Source organism: Sylvia atricapilla, chromosome 2 (assembly GCF_009819655.1).
Source record: "Sylvia atricapilla isolate bSylAtr1 chromosome 2, bSylAtr1.pri, whole genome shotgun sequence".
Lineage (NCBI taxonomy): Eukaryota > Metazoa > Chordata > Aves > Passeriformes > Sylviidae > Sylvia > Sylvia atricapilla.
The window spans coordinates 105,722,666-105,743,961 of record NC_089141.1 but is presented as its reverse complement, the minus strand read 5'-3'; the positions used below and the strand labels follow the sequence as shown (position 1 = coordinate 105,743,961).

Here is a 21,296-nt window from a genome sequence, read left to right as displayed (position 1 = left end):
CTGTTAGGAAGAGAAATGGACAGGCAGCTTGTGTACACTCCTGCCTCTGCTTCCTCTGCAGCTCCTGGGCTGTGTGCAGCATTAGTACTGCGTGGTTTTGGTGGGAGTGGAAAAGGTCAGCTGTAAGTCAATAGTTCTTTTTTTTTTTTTTTTTTTCTTCTCCTCTCTAAGCAGCTACTGACTTACCACAACTTGTGTTAGCATTTACACATTTAGTTTTGGTGACAACACTATTTTAGGGTTTGTTTATTTTCTTCCCCTGCTCGGGAGGGAAGTTGAAATCCCAAAAGTCGAGGGAGGGTTGCTGCTCCTCTCCTCCCAAAAAAGGAGGAACCTGTCTGGGGTTGGGCCAGGATCATTTGCTGGGAGGGAATCAAATTTATTTCATAGGGCTCTCCGGGGAGTTGTGCGAAGGGAGCAGCCTGAACGTTCCTTGGGAAGCTGCAACGCATAATTTAAATCCATTGCACATGCCACCCTGGAAGCAGAGCCTTATATGTCGAGTGCATGGGCTGTCCTATTATGGGAAATCAACTTTGTTTTGAGGGGGAGAGCGTCGCTTCTGCGCAGGTCCTGGAATTTGAAACATTCCGGGGCCTCCAAAGAGCCCTGGCATCAGTTACCATGCCGGCTGGGTGGAAGTGAGGATCCTCTCCCTGCCGGGACAGCCCAGACCCTGCCAGCATCCCACCCTTCGGGCATCCCACCCTGCGGGCATCCCACCCTTCGGGCATCCCACCCGGCTGATTCCTGCCCTCTCCTCTCTCAGCTGCTGGGGCTCCTGCGGGAACACATCTGGCGCTATGCAGGGACGAGCCTAATTCAGCTAAAGCTACTGGAGCAGCAAAGTTGGGATATATTTTTGCCAAGAAACACTGTGCTGTTGTTTTCTTTTCTTTTTTTTTTTTTTTTTTTTTTTTTTTTTTTTTTTTTTTTTTTTTTCTCTGTTTTGTGGAGAGATTTCATGTCTGCTCACATGCTTTGGTACGAGGAAGTGGAAGATGATTGTAAGTATGAACAGACTGACATAATTTATCACAATGTTCACTTTGACAGCCCACTAACAGCATGCATTTTTAAATGTTTATTTTCCAAGTCTAAAGGAGGAGAGCACCTGAGAGGGGAAATAAAGTGATTTTTTTTTTTTTTTTTTTTCTCTAATAGGGGCTAATATCCTTTACATTATATATAAAAGAAGTCACTCTGAAACACCATGAAACAGTACTCAGCTCTCCTTTGAAGAAAAATAACACATTTCTTTCTGAAGTTCAACAGTTATTAAAGCATGGGGTTAAAAAAGAGAGAATTGAGGAGACACACCAATACACTTGGGAAAAAAAAGAGCGTCATTATTTCAATAATTTGGCAACACATCAAAGGAGTAATCAGTTTCTTTGAACTTTAATGGCATATGCAGTTTCATTGCCTAATATTAACTTACAGAGTAAGAGATCTCTTCTCTGGTCACTGAACTGTCTGGTATCAGCTGAAGGAGGGGGTGTCAGCTTCGTTCGAAGCAAGCAGCAGCTGAGCTCTCCCATGTGCTTCCCCAAAAAAAAGTCATCTTTTCCAGACTTGCACTTGTTTGTTGGTTTAAAACAAACCTTTATGTGCAATAAGAAGAAAAACAGAGGATGCCAAGAGCAGGAGACTGAAGAGAGCCAAGAATGAAAGAATGACAGAGAGTTTTCAAATCCATCTACCATGCTCTCAGATGATATTTCTTTTTCCTCCCCCACCCAGACTCTCAGAACAGATTGTGCCAGTGAAAAAAAGAAGTGCCAGTGTTTGGACATAATCTATGCTCTCTGCCCCCTGTTTTATAATCTATTTTGGCTTCTTCCACTTTCAGCTTAGTCCTGTATCTTTATAATGATAGAATTTATGGCTTTTTCTATTTTCTGCTTATAAAAGGCAGGGAAAGACATACATGTTGTCATTTACCCCCATAGCATATAATGGACTGCATGGTCCATGGGATGAAGACAGTCTCAAAATAAGATTAATTTTTTTATGTTTGACAGGAAGGAAGCTTAAAACAGAAAATTTCAGAAAAGGTGCAGGTGTGGTCTTATGCCATAATTGCTTTCCCTTTTTACAAGATGAAGTCAAACCTTTTTTTTTTTTCTGTGTGCGCGCAATAAATAAAACTTGAATCAGCTGTCAATTTTCCATGCAGTTTTTTACTGCTAAGAGAGCTCTTTCAGTGATAACACCTTTTACTTAATGGGCACAGTCTAGAGGTTCAAGTAAGGTAGAACAGGGAGATCATCATTATCACATACTGGATAATTATGAGAAAGTTTTCTTGACTTCTGAAAATGTTGGGGGTGCAGTTGGGAAGAAGAAATGTCTTGGGTTTCTCCTAGGAGGCTTTAGTCCTGGCTAGCAAGAGGATTCTTTGGAGAGGAATAAGGAGAATTTGTTTTCTTCACTTCTATATACTCCCTTTCCAAGGAAATCACAATATCAGCCCAGATTTCTTGTCCTCAGCCTTGGGGAACAGATGGTGCTGCAAGGAAAGTTGGGCAGTTGCTTGTTAAGTAAGGGGAAAATATATTTTCTGCTTAGTTCAAAAGTTGTTTTTTCACTCTGGAAACCTAGAAGATTAGTAGATGAATGAAAGAAAAGAAATGGTTGTGATAGAGGTTTTGTAAACTATGAATAGAAACCAAAGTTGCATCGACCAGATTAATAGCATTCATGACTAGAGCCATTAAATCACTTGCTAAATTATGTTATGTAACTGTGTCCATATCTAAAAGGAAAGGGTGATGTCCTAGCACTTCTTGGGAGTTATTTAGCTAAATGGCTTTCCTCAGCTGTATCCTCACATTTTTTAAAGAGCATGACATTTTTCTTTAAATATTTTTCTATAATATTTTCAAGGGGGGTTTTATCGTTTTGTTTCAATAAAAATAGAAAAACCTGTATCTCCACTTTGTGACAAGGTGTGCCCAAATAATGTTCCCAGATTTGTCTACTGCCTTCATTCAGGACATGTCACGTCTCCTACTTGTTGCCTGTGCTCCCTTTGCTTCTCTTTCTATATTGGATGAAAACTTTTTGCTCTTAGAGAAGGCAGTGTTCACTTACACCTTTGTACTGTTTTTTAAATCCATACTTTCTCTTTTTTTTTTGATGGCCCCTCTTCAACCCTTCATCCACCTCTGCATGCACCTCTTCCCTTTTGGATTCTGTTCTCCCCTGTGCCACAGCAGTAAAGATGGGTTCTTCATTCCCTGATTCATCTCACTTTAGCTGAGAATGACCTTTGTGAAAAATACAAAGGTATTTATTCATTGCCAAGGGCTTTGCTTTCTTTCCTGAGCTGTTCAGTGTTTACTTCTCCCTGAGTCAGACTGGAAACTCCTTGGGGCAGTGGCTGTCTCTTCTTCGATTTCTGCAGAGTCTTTGACAATGACACCTAAATAATAAAGTGGCTGGGAAATGAGATATCATAAATTTCATTTTGTTTTAATTAAGATGAGATTACTGGGAACTTTATTTCAGAAGCCAGTCTCCCTAGGGGATTCAGTATCATATGCTGTATTTCTTCCTTCTAGCAGATATAATCCTCTTTCTGTGTCCTTATTTTGACATGGAACCAAATTCTGCTTGCAGTCACACAGAGGCATCCTCTTTCTCTGCTTGGATTTGCACAAAGCAGTGGCTAAAAATAGAATTAATCATCCAGCATGGAAAAGAAATTAATCCTGCCTGAAAGTTGGTGGCCACCAGGGGTCTCTTACAGGATGCCATGGATGTACTGCAGCAGGAGTGCCTCCAGGTTCACACCTCAGCTCAGAGCAGGAATTTCTGAAGTGAATTCCCAGATGTCAGGTTCCCTGCAAATGCCTGTGCACCAGTGCCTAACCCTGAGAGTGTGCCCTGCATCCCTTTTGTGGGAAGCTGAACCCAAAGCCATGCTCTGGGTTTGGGAACTGGGCACAGATCCACAGTGGGTGTGTGGGGTCACACTGCAGCTCCTCCAGAACGAGCCCTGTGACACACACACACACCTTGCAGGGGAATGCTGGCTTGGCAGGCTGCTCCTGCTGGGCCACATGATATGCTGTGGCCCAAAACAACCCAGGGAGATAGGAGGAGCATGGCAGCAAATTTCTTTGGATCTTGCTTGTAAGGAGAGAACTTCTTGGAAAGTCACACCCTAGCTAGTGCAGGAGGGTGCTTCGTTCACTCTGCTCCTACGTGGTGTCTGCTCCCTCACCCTGGTCCTCTGGCATCCCTTGGGCATCACAGGTAGTCACAGGCCCTTCCAAAATAATTATGGATCAGAGGAACATATTCAAAGGATGGGAGTCTAAGACCATGCTGCATACTGTGAAAATTTAAACTTTTTTTAAAGAAAACAAGTCAATTATGTTGCTAATAGAATAGTTACCAAAAAGATCATGTGATTTATTACTGAAAAGGTGCAATATTTGTAGAAAAAGGTTAGCCATTTGACTAATAATGTGAAATTATTCAAACCCAATTGTCCAAGGGGTTAAGTGTTTTTAAATGATCTCCAGAGGAAACAGGATTAGGCTCATATATTTTTTGTCGTGGATTACTGTGAAACAAAATCACATTGAGTGGTATTTTGAACCAAGCAGCCTCAATTTGAAAGAGCTGACTTGTTGATTTTCACAGTACATTTTCAATTAAATGTTACCCCAAAGCTTAATTATCATTTAGGAGGATAACCATTGTACTGTGCTATAGCTAACTGCTGGATAAAGACTTCTCAATAAATTTAGTGGAACTCTGTAACACCACACTGCTGTCGCCGGGGATGTACTTGTGTGTATCACTGTCAGGGGAAGCAGAACAGCTTTGGGAATTTTAAATAATTGTGCCTTATCAAAGACTCAGCTTTGTGGAAAGAAGGAATAATGGTTAGTGGAGTGTGGCTTTCCAGAACATCTTGCCAACTGTGCTGCACAAGGGAACAAGATCCTTCATCTTCCCAGAAAAACACGCGGAGCAAAGGAGTTATTTGGGTTCAGAGTACTCACTGCAGAGACCACAGATACTTCCCTTCTAGGTTACTTACCACATGTGCAACAAGTCAGGTCATTTTTAATTATGTGTTATGAAGGACAGATGAGCTACATTTTAAGAAAATCATAAACTTTCTTGGTCCTTGCAAGTCACATTTTGGGATATTGTTTAGAGCATGAGACTGATACTATTTGAGAGGCTTTCTGGTCCTTTCTCTAATTCTGTATTTTTTAAATATCCATATCTATATATTGTTTTTTTCCAGTTACATGCAGTCTTTTATTCTGAAGAGCAAATACAGTTTTTAAATATTATAAGCATGTGTAGGATAAAGAAATAGTATTATGTGAGCAGAAGCATATGTTCTTGTAATTTTGGATATGTTCATACAAAATAATAGTTAAGATGCCAGATTTATACTTAATTTCTTTCTTGAAGAATTTTAAGGGATTATCATCTTCAGCAGAAAGAAAGTAGCGTAATTTCAATGGCAATAAAATAAGAAGATACAGTTGCAAAAATTTCTTCAAAGAAACCATTACAGAAATATTAGTCCTAAGGGTGTGTTTTTTTCCCCTAAAATAGTTTTCTATGACGTAACATAATGAAATTTGAGGGTTCCTTAAAAAAAAAAAGTTTAAAAAACTTCAGTGTGTAGAAATTGCCTAAATGTGGATCCAGAATATCACTTTCTGCTTAGCTTGTCTTTGCTAAACTCTTTTGAAGGAACTCTGGGGACCTAGAGGTATTGCAAGCACCCCAGAAAGAGAGAGAAGATGAGTTTTAGTCAGGTTAATCAAATCTTTTGTGCCTATTTCTTTTACCAACTTCATTCTTCTGGATGCCAATAAAGTCTGAGAGAACCCTGGGTCTCCTGGCCTTCAGAAGAGTCCCAGCAAAACCAGAGGTGTCAGCATCTGATATTTTTAATATAAACTTCGAAAGAAGAGGGGCAGATTGTGCACACTGGATGAGGTATACAGAATTGTTCAACTGAACACACAATAACCTGTATTTTTTATAAAGTGAGGAAGTTGTGAGAAATCAGCTACAGTGGGTGCAGGAGTGTGGCCATGAGATGCCTGCAGGGGAGCCTCCCTGTTCCACCACCCCATGTTCTAAAATTGGTGCCTGCCTACATGGCAGAGCATCTACATGCCTGCATGCTGGTTTGTACAGGAAATTATCCTTGGGTAAGGCTTTTAATTCTCTGTAGCACAGGGAATTGAGGGAATTTAAAGGGTGATTGGATTTTGACATTTCTGCCTTTTTATTCTGAAAGATACTTTGATTAAAGTGTTGGAAGGCCCAGCTAATGGAAGTGTTGCTGCTGTTTCAGATACACAGGGTATGAGATTTGAAGGCAAGCCAAATCACAATGAAACAGAATTAAGATGTCCTTGGTTTATTTTTCACTTGGTACATTCAGGTTTTGATTGGATTGTGAGTGAGGCAACAGTTTTCTCTCCCAGAAATCACTGATAGTCCTTGGAGGTTTGCAGCCTGTTGTCAAAGCAGAAGCTCTTCCCTGTGAAGGTCATGGACTGCAGTGGCTAAAGAAAAACTGAGGGGTGGGAGGGGGAGAAAGGAAAGAAAGAAAGAAAAGATTTCTTTTCTGGCCCTAACCAGGTACAGGCTTCTCATAAGAAACATTTCTGCAGTGAAATCTATTACTGCTTTGACACAGCTCGCACTCTGCTGATGGTGTGTATATCAAAAGAGTTGTTTAGAAATCTGAGGTCTCTGTTCATCTGACCTCCTCTCTCCTAAGCCTGCCTCTCTGTGCTCATCACACACAAATGCCTCAATACCCTTCACCTTGTTCTCTCAATGTTGGTTTCCACACACGCCCCCCCCCCCCAGTTTTTCAAGTTTTCATTTGGAAAAGACTGTTCATGAAGTATTTTACTCTGAACAAACCTCAAAGCTTCCTAGCTATTGCTAAGCTTTGGCAAAATTAATCTATGTTCTGTATGTTCTAAAACATTATTAACATTAAATAGTGAGCATTATTGGAGGTGTTGAAGAGCGCCTTGTGAAGTTACTGGATGGTGGACTGTCTGGGACATGGTGTAAATGATGTAAATGTCTGATGCTGTTGATAGCAGTAAATGGGGCATTTGTGCCCGTTTCTTCAATACAGGGAAAAATGCGGTTAGGCACAAAGCTGTCCTTTCAAATTCCTGGGCTTAGAAAGTATGAATCCCCAGCCCCCCCTGACTAACTCATTCCAAAGCTGAGCAACTAATAAGGAAGGGAAACATAAGGAAGTATTTTTGGGGCTGGGGGCACTGAGAGGGGCAGAGACTCTCCTTCCTGCAGAGAGACCCAGGTGAGGCCAGCCAGAGACAATCCTGCCCAGCAACGAGGGCACCTGCCCAAGGAAATGGAGGGGAAGAGGTGAGAAGTTTCAAACCTGTGGTGACCTTGTGGACATGATGTGTACAGGCTTATTAACTCAAAACTACCTCAGTTCACTGGTTTTTTTGTGCTGCTTTTTAATGAAGATTTTAAGAAACCCCAAATTGCTTGCAGTGGATTTCAGGAATACAACAGTATTTCTTTTATTAATTTGACTTTATTTATTGTTGACCTTTTCCTATCATGTGATTTAGAATGTATTTTATTCCCTGACCCACCCTTCCAAGCCCTGCCAACCATGCTGGAAATAGAGATCAGTATATTTTTGCACTGAATTCTAAGATCACATTTATAAATGCTTGGTTGACTGATGGTTACTCACGCTCTAAAAATGCAGAAGATCCAGATTAAAATGTTTGCTCTGCTTATACTCTGTTTACAGAGGAGAAAGTTTTGGTTGCATTGGATGTTGAATGGAAACCAAAGGTGAAGCCAAGTAACTTTTCACAAAAACGAATTCTTGTTTTCTCGCCAAAACATGAGAACAGTTCCTTTTATAGTAGTCTGTAGAGGACAAGCATGTTGTAGGCTTCATTCTGACCTTTCTGTTCTTCCTAATAATTAAATAAATCGGTTTTGAAAGCTCTAACAAGAATCATGGAGGGAAATTAAAACTGTGAAATAAAGGTTGGATTCTAGGAGCAGATATCTAACAGTAGAATGTACAACATTTACTATTAACAAAAAACATACTGTAAACAAATTTATATTTATAAAGAAGTGAAATCATCATAAATCTGATTTTTTTCCTGTAACTGTTAAAAGTTTCATGGTACCTGTATCTTTGCCTACAGGATGGCTCAGTGATACCAGCAGAGATTTGAAAGAGGTTGCTTGCATCAAGATGCTTTCTAGAGGGCATATAAGTAGAATTTGTACTTAGTTATATCAAATTCCTCTATTAGGAGTAAAAGTTATCCTCAATGAAGTGGCGCTTCTGTCCCGATTACCTGATTGATGTAAAGCTTTAGAGAATGTAAGCTGGGGAACATTTTTGCCTTGGGAAAGGAAATCTATTGGATTATGTTGTCCATCTCTATTTCCTGTTCAAAACAAGACATGTCTTTACACAATCAATTCAGAATTACTGCTGGGTTTAGCACAGTTGCTAACTTAATAATGTTTTTCAACTGTTACAGCTAAAAACCATAATTGGAAACATTTTATGTTTCTTTTGAAATAAACTGAATGACAGTGAACATTCACCCTTTCATCTTGTAAGGACAAACCTATTTTTCTTGGGGAATAGTAGCTGAATTGTGAAGACCAAACTCTTTCTACCAATACTGTTGTCAGCTCTCTTATTTTCTCTTTAGTTCTTTTGCTGTTTTTCCATTTCTCTGAGTCATGCACATCCATTGCTGTACTGCTTTAGCTACTTTAAATAAGCCCTTTCCTCCCCCAAGAAGGCTTGCTAATTTTTGCATGTTATCTTAAGCTGATTTAACAGTCGTTTTGCCAACTCTTCCCAGCTGCTGGTACTGCTGAATTGATTCATTTTGCACTTGACATGTTGCAGGCAAATGTGAAGCAAAGTTTACTTGACCAATAATCCTCCCCTTAACTGAAAGAAGGATGTGATTTGAACAAGGACTTGTTCAAAATGTGGACAGAGGGTTTTTTTTTCCTAAATCTGCCTACTATAGACACCAAGGTTATTTGCTTCTTATCTGTTAAATTCTTATCTAGAAAGTGAAAAATATCATAGCCCTAAATCGTAACCAAGGAATTAATTTTTTCCTGGTGCAATAAGTCAATCTTTGGAGGCTTTTCTTGATGGATTGTGAGTTCCTAAGAGGTGGTGTTGTCTATGTTGGAGTGCTTCCAGAAGCTGTTGCTCAGCCTATAAGATGATGATATTTCACAGGCTTGCAGAGCAGCCGAGGCTGGAAGATGCCTCTGGAGATCATCTACTCTAATTACCTGCTCAGAGCAGGGTCACTGAGAGCAGGTTGCTCAGGGTAATGTCAGCTCGGGTTTTAAATACCTCCAAGGATGGAGACTCCACAGCCTGTTCCAACAACTGACTAGCCTCACAAAAATCTGTTTTTCTTCTTAACTATCCATGGAATTTCCTCTCTTTCAATTTATGCCTATTGTCTCTCATTCTGCCAGTGGGCACCAAAGAGAAGAGTCTGACTGTCTGCTCTGCTCCCTCCTATTTAAAACATAGTTACTGATAAAATCCCCCTGAACCTTCATGGCTCCTGGCTCAGCCTTTGCTCATCTGAAAGGTGGTCCAATCACCTCATCATTTCTTTGTGGCCTTTCTGTGGACTCACTCCAGTATGTCCTTACTGGGGAGCTCAGCACTGGGCTCAGTGTTCCAGCTTTGTCTGACCACGATTCAGCAGAGAGGCAGGATCTGCCTCGACCTGCTGGAAGAAGTCTGCCTGATGCAGCCCAGGATAACATTTGCCTTCCCTGCTGCAAGAGCACATTGCTGGCTGATGCCCAGCTTGTTGTCCACCAGAACCATTTTTGGAAAGCTGTTTTCCAGCTGTTTGGTCCCCAGCTTCCACTGGTTCACGCAGTAGTTTCTCTCTCTGTGCAGGTCTCTGTATTTCCCCTTCCTGAACTCCACAAGGCTCCTGTCAGATTCCTGAATTGACTTTTTACAACCAGCTCCAAACTTGAGCCCAGCATTTCAGCTAGTTTTCAATACACTCCACTGGCCACTTAGTCCATTACTAAACACCCAAACCAGGTTTTTTTTAACCCTGTATTACAGTGTTGAAAGTCTTGCTTAAGTCAGAATAAACAGCATCCACTGCTGTCCCCCCCTCACTGAGCCAGACACCTCTTCATGAAACGCTGTAAAGTTGGTCAGGCATCACTTTCCTTTGTAAAACCATGCTATCTACTCCCAGTCAGCTTCTTTTCTTTCATATGTTAGGACATGGTTTCAAGGAAGATTTGCAGGTTTTTCAGAGGATTTGCTTCATTGCTTTCCCAGGTTACCCAAATATTCTTTGCTTTATTTGAAAATGAGTGGCATTTGCTTTTATCCCCTTCCTTCAGAGCCTCCCACAATCACAAAGGCCTCTCAAATAGTCAATAGCCACCTTGCAGTGACTTCGACCAGCTCTTTGAGTGCTTTTGTTTGTCAGCAGCCTGTCTGACTAGTGTGGAAAGTGGCTTTAGAGAGAGATTTGGGGTCTCATCTGATTGATGCCAGGTTCTGTTGATGCCAGGTTTTTGCAGAGTATGCACACAAGCATCAAAACTGTCCATATTTGCCTGTGTGCCCATATTGTGAAGTAGCTGCAAATCACTTTAGATCTAGTCTTTCAGGATGTATTCATTTGAATTCTAGCTTGTTGGAACATCTCTTTACTGGAAAGCCCATCTAGTTAAATTAATATATAATATAGAATATCCACTATTTTTTTAAAGTCTCTTCAAGTTAAAACCCCCTTAAATATATGCAGCAAACACCTGCAGTAGTATTTGCAAATTTTTGAAAGTTATTTAAAAATTAGGAGTTAGCAAGGTGTCTAAGGTGGTACTTTAATTTGATTTGTATTCTCTGAAAATATGGTTATTATTTTGAAGACTTATTGCAAATTTACTCTTGAGTGCAAATTTTTTTAAAAAGCCTGAGAGACCTTTAGTTTATATAGATTTAAACATATTGAGATTTTAGTTTTGTTATCGTTAATTTAAAATCAGAGAAATAAAATTAAGCCCTTTAAAGTATTTGTTGCCTTCAAAATGAATGTTGTTATTGAGTGTATAGTCAGTGTGTCTCTCATAGAAGTACTGTGGTTAACTTGGCCACTTTAATCTTTTAGATGAAGATAAATTCTGTCTTTAAAATCTTTCTCTGTATCTGTCTTTAGTTTGGGTAAGTTTTGTTATCATCATCTGTTATTATAGAAATTTCAGTATGCTTCCTGATTATTTTCTAGTAAATAGGAGTTATCAGTGTTTTTAATAACTAATAGGAGATGTTATTTTCCAGGTGATATTAATTTCTGTCACCTGAGTGTTAAGCCCTATTTTTAGTGTTATTTTCATTTGTTAAAGTGCAGCAAAGAAAGAATAAGCTGCTGTTTGAACTGTTAAGTAGCATATTCTGTGATTTACACCAATGTGTAGCTCAGTTAAATGCTAAAACTTAGCATAAAGTATTTGAAGTGAAATACTTTTATTTACTTATAATCAGAAATCATTCAGAATTATTATAATCAGAAATATTTACTTATAATCAGAAATCATTCAGTCCCATTCTGGTGGGAACGGCTCCCAGTTGGGAACCTGTTGGAAACCTGAGGACTCTTCTTGGAAACTTGTAAGATGTACTTTTATATAACAGCTTTTCATTAAGACAGAATATTTTTGAGCCAGAAAGAAAATGTATTGTGCAGGTCACAGCTTCCAGGATTCCTTAAGCCAATACCACTTATTATACAGTTATATTCTGTTTCAATTTTACATCATACAAATTTGTATCCTCTCTATTTTGTTTTATTGTAATGCTTTTTTTTTGTAGCTTGCATCCACTGAAGCCTGTTTTTTTACCGCTAAACCTACAGCTGTGATGAGCCATGGGAAATTACTTTTAGAAATCCACCATTTCTTTCCCGCACAGAAGCAGCACACCTCTCTGCAATTGCCTCAGTTATTTTCCAAATTAATTCCAGGAATTACATTTTATCTACGATGATTTAATTCTGTGTTTTCTACGCAGTAAAATTTCTCGGATTCTCTTCCCCCCAAAGGATTTTTTGTTTTAGTTTTGCTTTTTTTTCTTTTTTTCTTGTGGGGTTCGTTTTTTGGGTTTGTTGGGGTTTTTTGCTTGCTTGGCTGCCTGCTTTTGTGAGAATATATTCCTGGGTGGCTGTTGTACCTGAGTCTGGAATACTCCCTGTATCATATAGCCTGCAGTGTGCTGTTTGAAATATAAATGAATGTGTCAGCAGTCTGCTTTGTAGATATGTAATGCAATCAGTGGGTCTACAGGCATTAATTGGATATTAATTGCCAATATACTTTGCAAAATTCTGAGGCCCAGATGGGATTATGAATTTGTAATCACTGTAAACAAAAGCCTGGTTAGTTTTTAGTCAATGAGTTTGAATACTGAAATTAGGTTGGCAGAAGAGGGCAAGAATGTATTTTCTGTATGAACAGAGAAGCTGTCATGATGTAGCCAGGGCTGCAGTCATAGCTGAAAATGATCAAAGATGTTGCAAGAAAGAATCCTAGAGGTGAGTTTATGAAGCTTCAAGCACCTCATGTGATGGTAGTGACAGTTATTAGCTGCTACAGCTGTTGTCAAAAGATCTAGTTATTCTGAAACATATCACAGATGATCTGAGTGGAATGAATGTATAAATCATTCTAATTATTATTGATATGGTATAACAGCTGAAAGTAGTATTTGTGGGAAATCGTATGCACACTTCAATTAAGCTATAATATAAATGCAATTTAAAATGTAACTGCAGATTAAGTGTAACACTCAAGCCTGACTTCATGCAGAGAAACCCTCTTATGGGGCCCCGACTGTTAACAATATCATCATTTTTAACAGACAAAAATGTCAGTACTGCAACCCAGTCAGAATTGCACCAGAAAATCAGTGAATCCCTATGTTTCTGGGACTAATGCAGTCAGTACCCCAGGTTTCCTTATGCACAGAGCCTTTCTGCCTCAAGATTTCTTTATGGAGGCCAGAGCTGGCTTCCAATGCAATTCAAGCATCAGCAGGACAACTTGAACCTCCAGTTTGCATGGTTATTTTTTCACGCATTCATATCTTCTCATATTTCTAATAAAATAAATGCATTTATACATTTACAAAACATTTATGAGGTTTTGGTTTAACGATACAAGGATCATGGTAAGTGTAGCCTGCCTGAAGAGGAGGGGATGTTGGGGATAGTAGGAACTGATGGAAGAGAAGAATCAGGAAGGCTGTTTGAAGCTGCACCAGGATGTGGGGCGAAGGGAGAGAAGTCAGCCAGAACACAGCTGGGGAGATTTGAAGAAAAGATCTGAGATGCATATTAGCCACAGAGCTCTGCCATGATAATGCAAGCCCAGTGAAGAGTTTGCATGAGTACGTAAGGTGAAGAAAACCCCAAGGAAATATGAGCAGGAGTAGCAGATATGGGAGTTCATTTTAACTCTCTTTACTTCTCATTTGCATCCTTGTGTCACCATGCCTTTTCAGGCTGGTTGGCAGGTAGATTTGCAAGACCTTGCTGCTGGAGTTACAGCTTTCACAAAAGGGAGTATGGTAACAAGGATGAGAAAGCACAGGTTTCTCACTCAGAGCCCTTTCTTGTTCTCCTCCCTTTCCCTCCCTGACAGGTCTGCTGTATGTAATGTCTCCTTATAATCTAAATCATCTTGTTCTGTGTGTATAATAACCCACATGCTTGCTTGATGCAGCATGGTATAAATTACAGATTATGCATAAATTGCGATGAGTTCAATTAATCACAGACTAAGTTAATTTAGACCTCACGTGGGCATATCTGTATTACACATCTTTGACTTGAGCCTCTTTTGCGGGCTGGAAGGACTTGCCATGATCTCGTTTGTTCTCCCTGCAGCTCAGCCACAAGCACTGGTGCTCTTCCAGGTGCTGCCTTCAGGTCTCTGTGGGTTGGACACGTCCACCTCGAGCACCAGAGGCTGAAAGCCCCAGAGGGAAAGCTGCTGCTCACACTGGGGCTGAGGCAAAGCCTGATGGGCCCACACATTTCTCAAACAGAGATGTATTCACTGGAGGCTTGAGGGAAGGAATGTTTCAGTTGTGCAGGGCCAGGGCTGCTGGAGGTGCTTCAGGGCTGCTCCCATTATCCATTGTCTGAGTTGTACTGCCCATAAACTGCTTTGCCAACTGTAGGACACTGGCCCCCTTTTGCCAGTTGATTTGTCATGATTGTCCTTTTGCCCTCCTCCTCCCACTTGCCTGTAAAAAAAGATTAGATTCAATTTTTACATATTTTGAGTAAAAATGTTATGAGGCCTGTTATGGCTTGGCACAAAAAATGGGCAAATTGGACTGGGCTTGGTTACCTTCGCCCACAGGTAATGTGACTGCTGGTAAATGTCCTGCTAAGCCTCTTTTTTCTCTCTCTTTATTGTCAGCAACTGGAGCTTTTGAAGTAGAAACATGGTTTGCTGTGGCTACTGATATTGAATCCCTCTCTTCCTTTTTCAGACAGCCTCCTCATTACTGCTAAGAAATGTCCCAGCAGTTACAATGCCAGTTTTGATCCCAAATCACCAGTATGATACACTAATCCCTTCACCCTGTCTGAAAGGATCTCATTCCCTTACTGCTTTCGAAAAACTAATGTCACAAGAGTGCAAAACAGAAAATGATCCTCTCTGATGGACTCTTAGCCATCAGGCAACAAACAGAAGTTACTGCTGATTTTATTTCCCTGGTATTGATAATATTGCCTCTTGATCTGCTAAAATGAGTGTTGTCACCTATTGTTACCATTTATCTCATAAGAACAGAAATCTTGTTGTATGGCTCATTCTTTGAGCCAAGAAAAATAAGCAAAGTGCTTCTCATAATGGGGTAGGAAAGTCGGATGGCTCCTCAGTATTGGCTTTACAGACTTTACAGTGTCTTCAGCTGTGGGCCAATTTTGTTTTGCAGTAAATCTCCTCTCAGAATAATTCCTTAACTGACCATGTGTATTTAATCCCCTTTGATCCTTGACAAAAACTCCTATCTCTTTTCCTTAGGGATCTTCAATTTCTTTTACTGTGTTTTCAGTCCTCCTTATTGCTGTTTAATTGGATACTGAAGACAGGTGACAGAGAAAAATAGAAATTTCTCCTGTGTAGCTAATCCACATTCTCGAGTGGGAGAAAATATTAGATATTTCAAAGATAATAGGAAAAAAATCCTTGGATTTCTCAGTGTTGTGAAAACATTATGTGGTGTATTCTCCTAGAGAAAGTAGGAAATTCAGTATGACTTTCATATCTAATGTATACTATCTTTAATGTTAAAATTCTGTAGAGTATTTATAAGCTTACAAGCCTTTTCACTTGGCCATTTACTGTTAAACTTCATTGAGTGCAGCTTCTCTGGTTCATTCATTTGCCTAAGATGAGTACAACAATCCTGTGCTCAAAGACTTTTGATAACAACTTTGATTTAAGTCTCCATACTGTGGAGAGTGTCTGTGATGATTCTCTCTCCTTGTCTTGAAGCTTGTGGAGGGAGTGATCTCACTGCCTGTTCAAAATTGCTATCATTTGCCTCCCATTAGGTTCTTGAAACTGTGCTGTAGTTCCTTTAAACTCTTGAGAGCCCACAAGTCTGGTGGGAACAAGATGTGGGAATCTGCAAATTTACCCTTGGTTGATAATTTTTCCATTCAATATCACTGCTAGAGCAAGAGGCTTACTGGCCTTTCCAGCCCATGTCAGGGTTTGCCATGCCTTGAGGAACTATTTACACTCAGGTCTTTAGAGATGGCTTCTGGAGACATCTCAGCCAACAAAGAAATTATTTTTTTGCTTTTTCGTTGTTCTGTGAAATTTGACTCTGCAATATCCATGGTGTATAATTTCTTTTGCCTTTTTTCCTCTCACTAATTAGTCCATTTTCTATTACGTGCTTTGATAATATTGAGTATTCTGGATCTAATATAAAAGCCCTTTTTGCTTCTGTCTAGCTGCCCTACAAATGACTCAAAAGGTATTTGCATGCTTAACAATCTTCCTGATTTAGAGCATTAAACTTGCAGGAGATTTCCACTGAGGTTGTGTGTAGATCAATGAGGAACTGATTCAGATATGCATTTGATAATCATGGATTCACCCTTTTCCTGTTAACACAGACAGGCTTCATTCAAAATTTGAGGAGTGGTTTCAATATTTATGTCACAAATGTTTCATTCTCAATATTCTATAAGCATGCTACTTAGCTTTTGTATAAGCATTCTACTTAACTCAGTTTAACTTCACTACTCATGGTTTCTCTACTAATATTTGAGTTGGTTTCAGGCATCTTTAGAGAACTTAGGTGATTACACAGGTTTAAGAATTTAATATACTGTTGACATGTATATATTTTGTCTAAGAGAGAAATAATTTGAATATAGGATGCTCTCCTTTTACTTAAAACTAGCCCATAGTTAGTTAAAAATTGAGAAAGGCCTAAAATCCCATAACTAGAAAACTGTAGGGAACTGTACTGAGTGTAAAACTATATTCTGTGTAGTGATGAAAGCTAAAACTACTGTACTATATAGCCATGAAAAGGGTAAGAAGGGATCTAATTCCTGTCTAATGGATAGTTATGAAGAAAATTAAGTCAGACTATTCTCAGGGGTGCAGAGAGAAAGGATGAAACAGGTTTCCAAAATTAAAATGTTGTCAAGATACTAAGTATATTATTTTTTACTGTGTGTGTCATCAGTGAAGCAGAGGGGCTGTAGAATCTCCTCCCTTGGCAGGGTTCCAGACACAATTTTGGACACAGTCTGGAGCTCCTTGATCTAGCTCTGGAGGAGGCCCTGCTTTGAGAACAGTGTTGGACTAGATGGCTTTCCTTGCAGCCCATGTTATTCTTTAATTATATGTTTGCTTTGCAAAGAATGTCCTGAGCATATTTAATTTAGAACAGAGTTATAGGACCACAAATATTAAAAAAAAAAATTCTACTGAAAACTCTAACTTGGAAACTATATTTTGTTTTATTTTGTTTTGTTTCATTTTGTTCTATTTTTTTGTTTCTTTAACCTGTGGGGTTTGTCCTCAACATCTCCCTTGAGACTAGTCGAACTAGTCTGTTAATTCCATTTCGTGTTTAACTTTATTTTAGTGAGCCACCATTCTAGCTGGGTATTTCCTCAGTGTAAGTGTTCCTGATTGTAGTCCCCTGTAATTGTTAGAACTGCTTTTCAATGATACATAAAGATAATAATAATAATTACTGAACAGAACAGTGTAATCAAGAATGAGCCTTGACAAGTTTAGATCTATTATTTCATGGCACATAGGGCAGAAGGCTCTTTATTCTTCTTGTTGCACATGAATTGTGCTCAAAGCTCTGCATAGCTGTTTGTCTCAGTCTGTAGGCGCTGCTCAGAACTTCTCAAAATAGTTCCTATTGCACAGAAGTAAAACAGCTTTGACCTGGATTAAGTGGAGCATAGACTCCTAATGAGCCAGATGGACCAACACTCCTGTTCAGCAGAAATGATGGTTACAACGTTCTCCACAATATCCCAGCAGTTGCCTTGGTTTTTTCCTCAATAAAAGAACCAATGTTAATCTTGGTCCATAATGGTTAAACAGTGACTGCTGTGAGGCATTTCCTTTGTAAAAACCTTACTTTACATCATTATGAATTTCCCAGGGAGGATTCTCAAAGATCTGGAATGCTGAATGAGGTTTCTCCCTGTGACTCTGACTGGGGACAGTATCTGCCAGCTAGCTAGATAAAGCATCTCCAGAAGAACACTGTCATAACACTTTGATTTAGGAAGTATAGAAGGTTTTATTTTGTTCACATCCCTTGTGCAGAAAGCAGGTGAAGGTCAAAGAAACTGATCTTGGGAGTGCATCAGGCGATAAGTTGTAGAATTTAACACTGAAGATACCAACAGTTCAGAATCCAAGTGTAGGGAAACTTTCTCTGTGGATACATTGATCTGCAGGCTCCTCTGTCTGGGCAGAAGGGAAGTGCAGCAGTCTCTGCCCAGCCAGCACAGTGCAACAGGATCTCAGTGATGTGCCTCAGACAAAATGTCCAGGCTTTGAGTGCAGCCTGCATTGATGACATTCTCAGTGCAGCTCCTTTATCACTGCCCCTCCCACATCTCATTCAGCCTCAGAGAGCTTTCCCATGGACTGACAGCACTTTCACAAAACGTGTAAGGATTGGGACAGCTACTGGTCGCCAGCTGCCCTAACCCAGCTCTGCTGTGAGCCTGCACTTGTGCCAGCTCCTGCCTTGCAAAAGGATCAGGGAAGTGCTTGTGAAATAGGCTTGTGTTCATTTTGAATAGGTACAGAAATGTTAAAGAGCAACGAAATATGGCTGGAAAGATTGTGTGTGTTGGGGAGGGAGAGTTATAGGCCAAAGGGATTGGGTTCTCTTACTTAAATGCTAAAAGGGAACAAGTCCTATCTCTGTTCTCCAACACAGAACTTCCTGTAAATTCACTGACAAACTGTGAATGATACATAAAGAACATGTTACTTAATAGCTGGTCTTCCATATTCTCTTTTGACCTTTCAGCTATAAAAGACAATTCCTTAGAGTTTCCAAAAGTACAGTTCATTGCTCTTTGGTTTGGTGTTACAGAGAAAGTATAGTAAGTAACAGACCTTATTACAGTGACTTTTTTTTCTCTTTGCAAAACCATTATACACCTCTTTGACCTTTAAAAGAAAAAGTGCAAATATGGTTCAGCAAATGTTTCCAGCATTAATTTCTGTTTTTCAGAATTACAAATATGTGGGTCTTAATCCATATGGACTGTATAAAGCCTGCTTTATTCCTTTTTGCTTTACTCTTGTTTTGATAGATTTTCTCAGTTCCCTTTCATCCAATATCCTTTTCTCTTAGTCCTTTTCCAGTTTTCCCTCTATTTGTGACTTTGTGACCAAAGAGAGCAGAAAATAAAAATATTTTTTTGGTACCTTTTTATTTTTTTTTTTTTATTGTAGAATGTAGGATTATTTGTCAAGAAAACCCAACCCTGTAAATCACAATAAGATAATCATGTAAAATTGATCAGATGCTTTCCATTTTCTACTGCCCTGGGCAACCTAGCATCTTTTCCTTTCATTCATAAACTTAAAACCTGAAGGGTTTTTGATAAGCCTTTTTCCACTGTTTGATACTGTTTGTTTAGTAAGAAGCTTATGCAGCATGTATATATGAAAACCAAAGCATTGCCTAATTAATAATGGCAGCAGAGAGAATCATAATTTTTTTCAATGCTAAGGAAATGAAATAATTTTCTCCTCAGGGTTGTGACCTTAGTAAAACAGCATATATCTGTTTTCCTTTTTTTAGCTTTATAAAAAACCAAACCAAACCAAACCAATCTTTTCCAAGTTACTCAAATATCTTGTCCCAAACCCATGGGAATTTCTAACCACAAATTTTGCATATTGCTGTACTCTCACCCACAGGGTTTTTTTCTGCTCGTCAGTGACATTGCTTGTGGGGATACATGGATCAGTTTTAAAGGTGGGAGCAGGTTGCACATTGCTGTCATTATCTATTAGTTGTGAAGTTTCATTTTTTCTGAAGCCAAAAAGAGCAAGTGAGATGACACATAGAATCAACATCATGGGTTGTTTTTTTAGTGTTTTGTTCAACTTGGTTCTTAAATATTTGGACAAGAACAGCTAGAATTACAGTGACACCAGTAGTGGTTTGTCATTTAACTCTTCCTCTGATACAAAGTCTTCTGCACTCTGTAAAATACCCTCTGCTGGCATGCATGAATATAACTCATTTGACTTTAATTGAGGATCTGGCTCAGGCTTTGATCTCTATTTAGAACTTGACCAACTTTTCCCTTTATGGCCAACAATGTAGTACCAGATTTCTGCTAGCTGAATACATGCACTATATATATATATAAAGTAACTAATGACCTTTAAATAGCTACCAGTGGATGATTTTTAACTTGTTATAATAGTTTGGCACTATTTGGATGCCCTGTCCTCGGTGCAGTATGCAGCACATTAACATTCCAGAGCCCACAAGGACATTTACTATGAGTTGTGGCAGTGTTTTCCTCTGTGTCAGCTTTCAAGCATTTTACGTAGTATTTGAGTCCTGGTCTGAGGAATTCCAATGCACAGTGACAGTAATGAGTGCTGGCAAAGCATTTTTGTGGGCAGTGTACCACCAGAAATCATATTTCAGCCCCCCTTCACAGAAAAAAAGCCCAAAGCACCTTGATATCTATGGAGTTCCCATTGTCAGCTGGTGAAATACTCTGCAAATGGCAACAGCTGCCTTAAATTTCACCACTTATACTGTCTACATATAAATAGGAAATAAAGGTTACAGACTAACATTTAAAAGAAAGGGAGGGGGAAGTCAATTTCCTGGCATAATAGTGTTGAAAACAGCATCATGCAGAACGGAAATGTTGTTCTACAAATACAAAGTGGGTAAACTATTGTGAGGAATGACAGGCTTGTTAAGTGTGAGTCTAAAAAAAAACCAGTGTGGAAATGCAGTATGGTGCTGTATAGGTTTTGTGTGTGCATGTTTTATGGAATGGCAGAGCAGTGAATATGTTGCTTCTTTCCAGTTTTAATTGTTTCTCTATTTTTTGCCTACATTAGAGCATAAATGGAGACATATTCTAGAATACAGCATAAAAGGAGGTATCTTGAATAATGAATAAAGGAATAAGTAGTTACTTCCCTCAAAATGTCCAATATCTAACCTAAGCTTTCCAGAGAGATAAAGATGTTCTAAAATGTGCATGAATTTATTGAGGAAATACATCAATAGGAGACCATATTTCTAGAGTTTGATCTTATTAAAAAAACAACAAAAAAACAAGGTCCTCTCCTCCAAATCAAGTGATTGCTATTTAGTTATTTTTTTAGTCTTTTAAGAAGATTTGTTAAGGAAGAGAAGGGTTTATTTTGTGAAAGGAATTAATTTTGTTTAATTTGTTAAATTATACATTTTAGGTTTGGATTTCAAATACTCCTCAGCTCTGAAAAGCAGAGTTGGCTTTCCCCAGCCAAGTGACTGCCTGTTGGGGGATGATAAAAAAAATTCCCTTGAAGTGATGGTGTAAGAATGACGTTGGAACTTGAAATGGAAATAAATAGTTCATATATCAACTTCTCTAACAGGATGAAGTGTTCAAGTTTTCAGGATTGATGTTCCT

The 21,296-nt window shown here is 39.1% G+C and overlaps 1 protein-coding gene and 1 long non-coding RNA gene across 2 annotated transcripts in view; one reads left to right on the top strand and one right to left on the bottom strand.

The window, feature by feature from the left end:
- LOC136358139 (uncharacterized) overlaps nt 1–21,296 on the bottom strand; it is a 140,815-nt gene that overhangs the window by 34,902 nt on the left and 84,617 nt on the right. The window lies entirely within an intron of this gene.
- Nucleotides 906–21,296, top strand: part of DMD (dystrophin) — a 978,823-nt gene continuing 958,432 nt past the window's right edge. Inside the window, exon 1 of the mRNA XM_066314017.1 lies at nt 906–1,007. Coding sequence (XP_066170114.1) covers nt 965–1,007 — 43 coding nt within the window. The 5' untranslated portion in view covers nt 906–964. The remainder of the gene's footprint in view (nt 1,008–21,296) is intronic.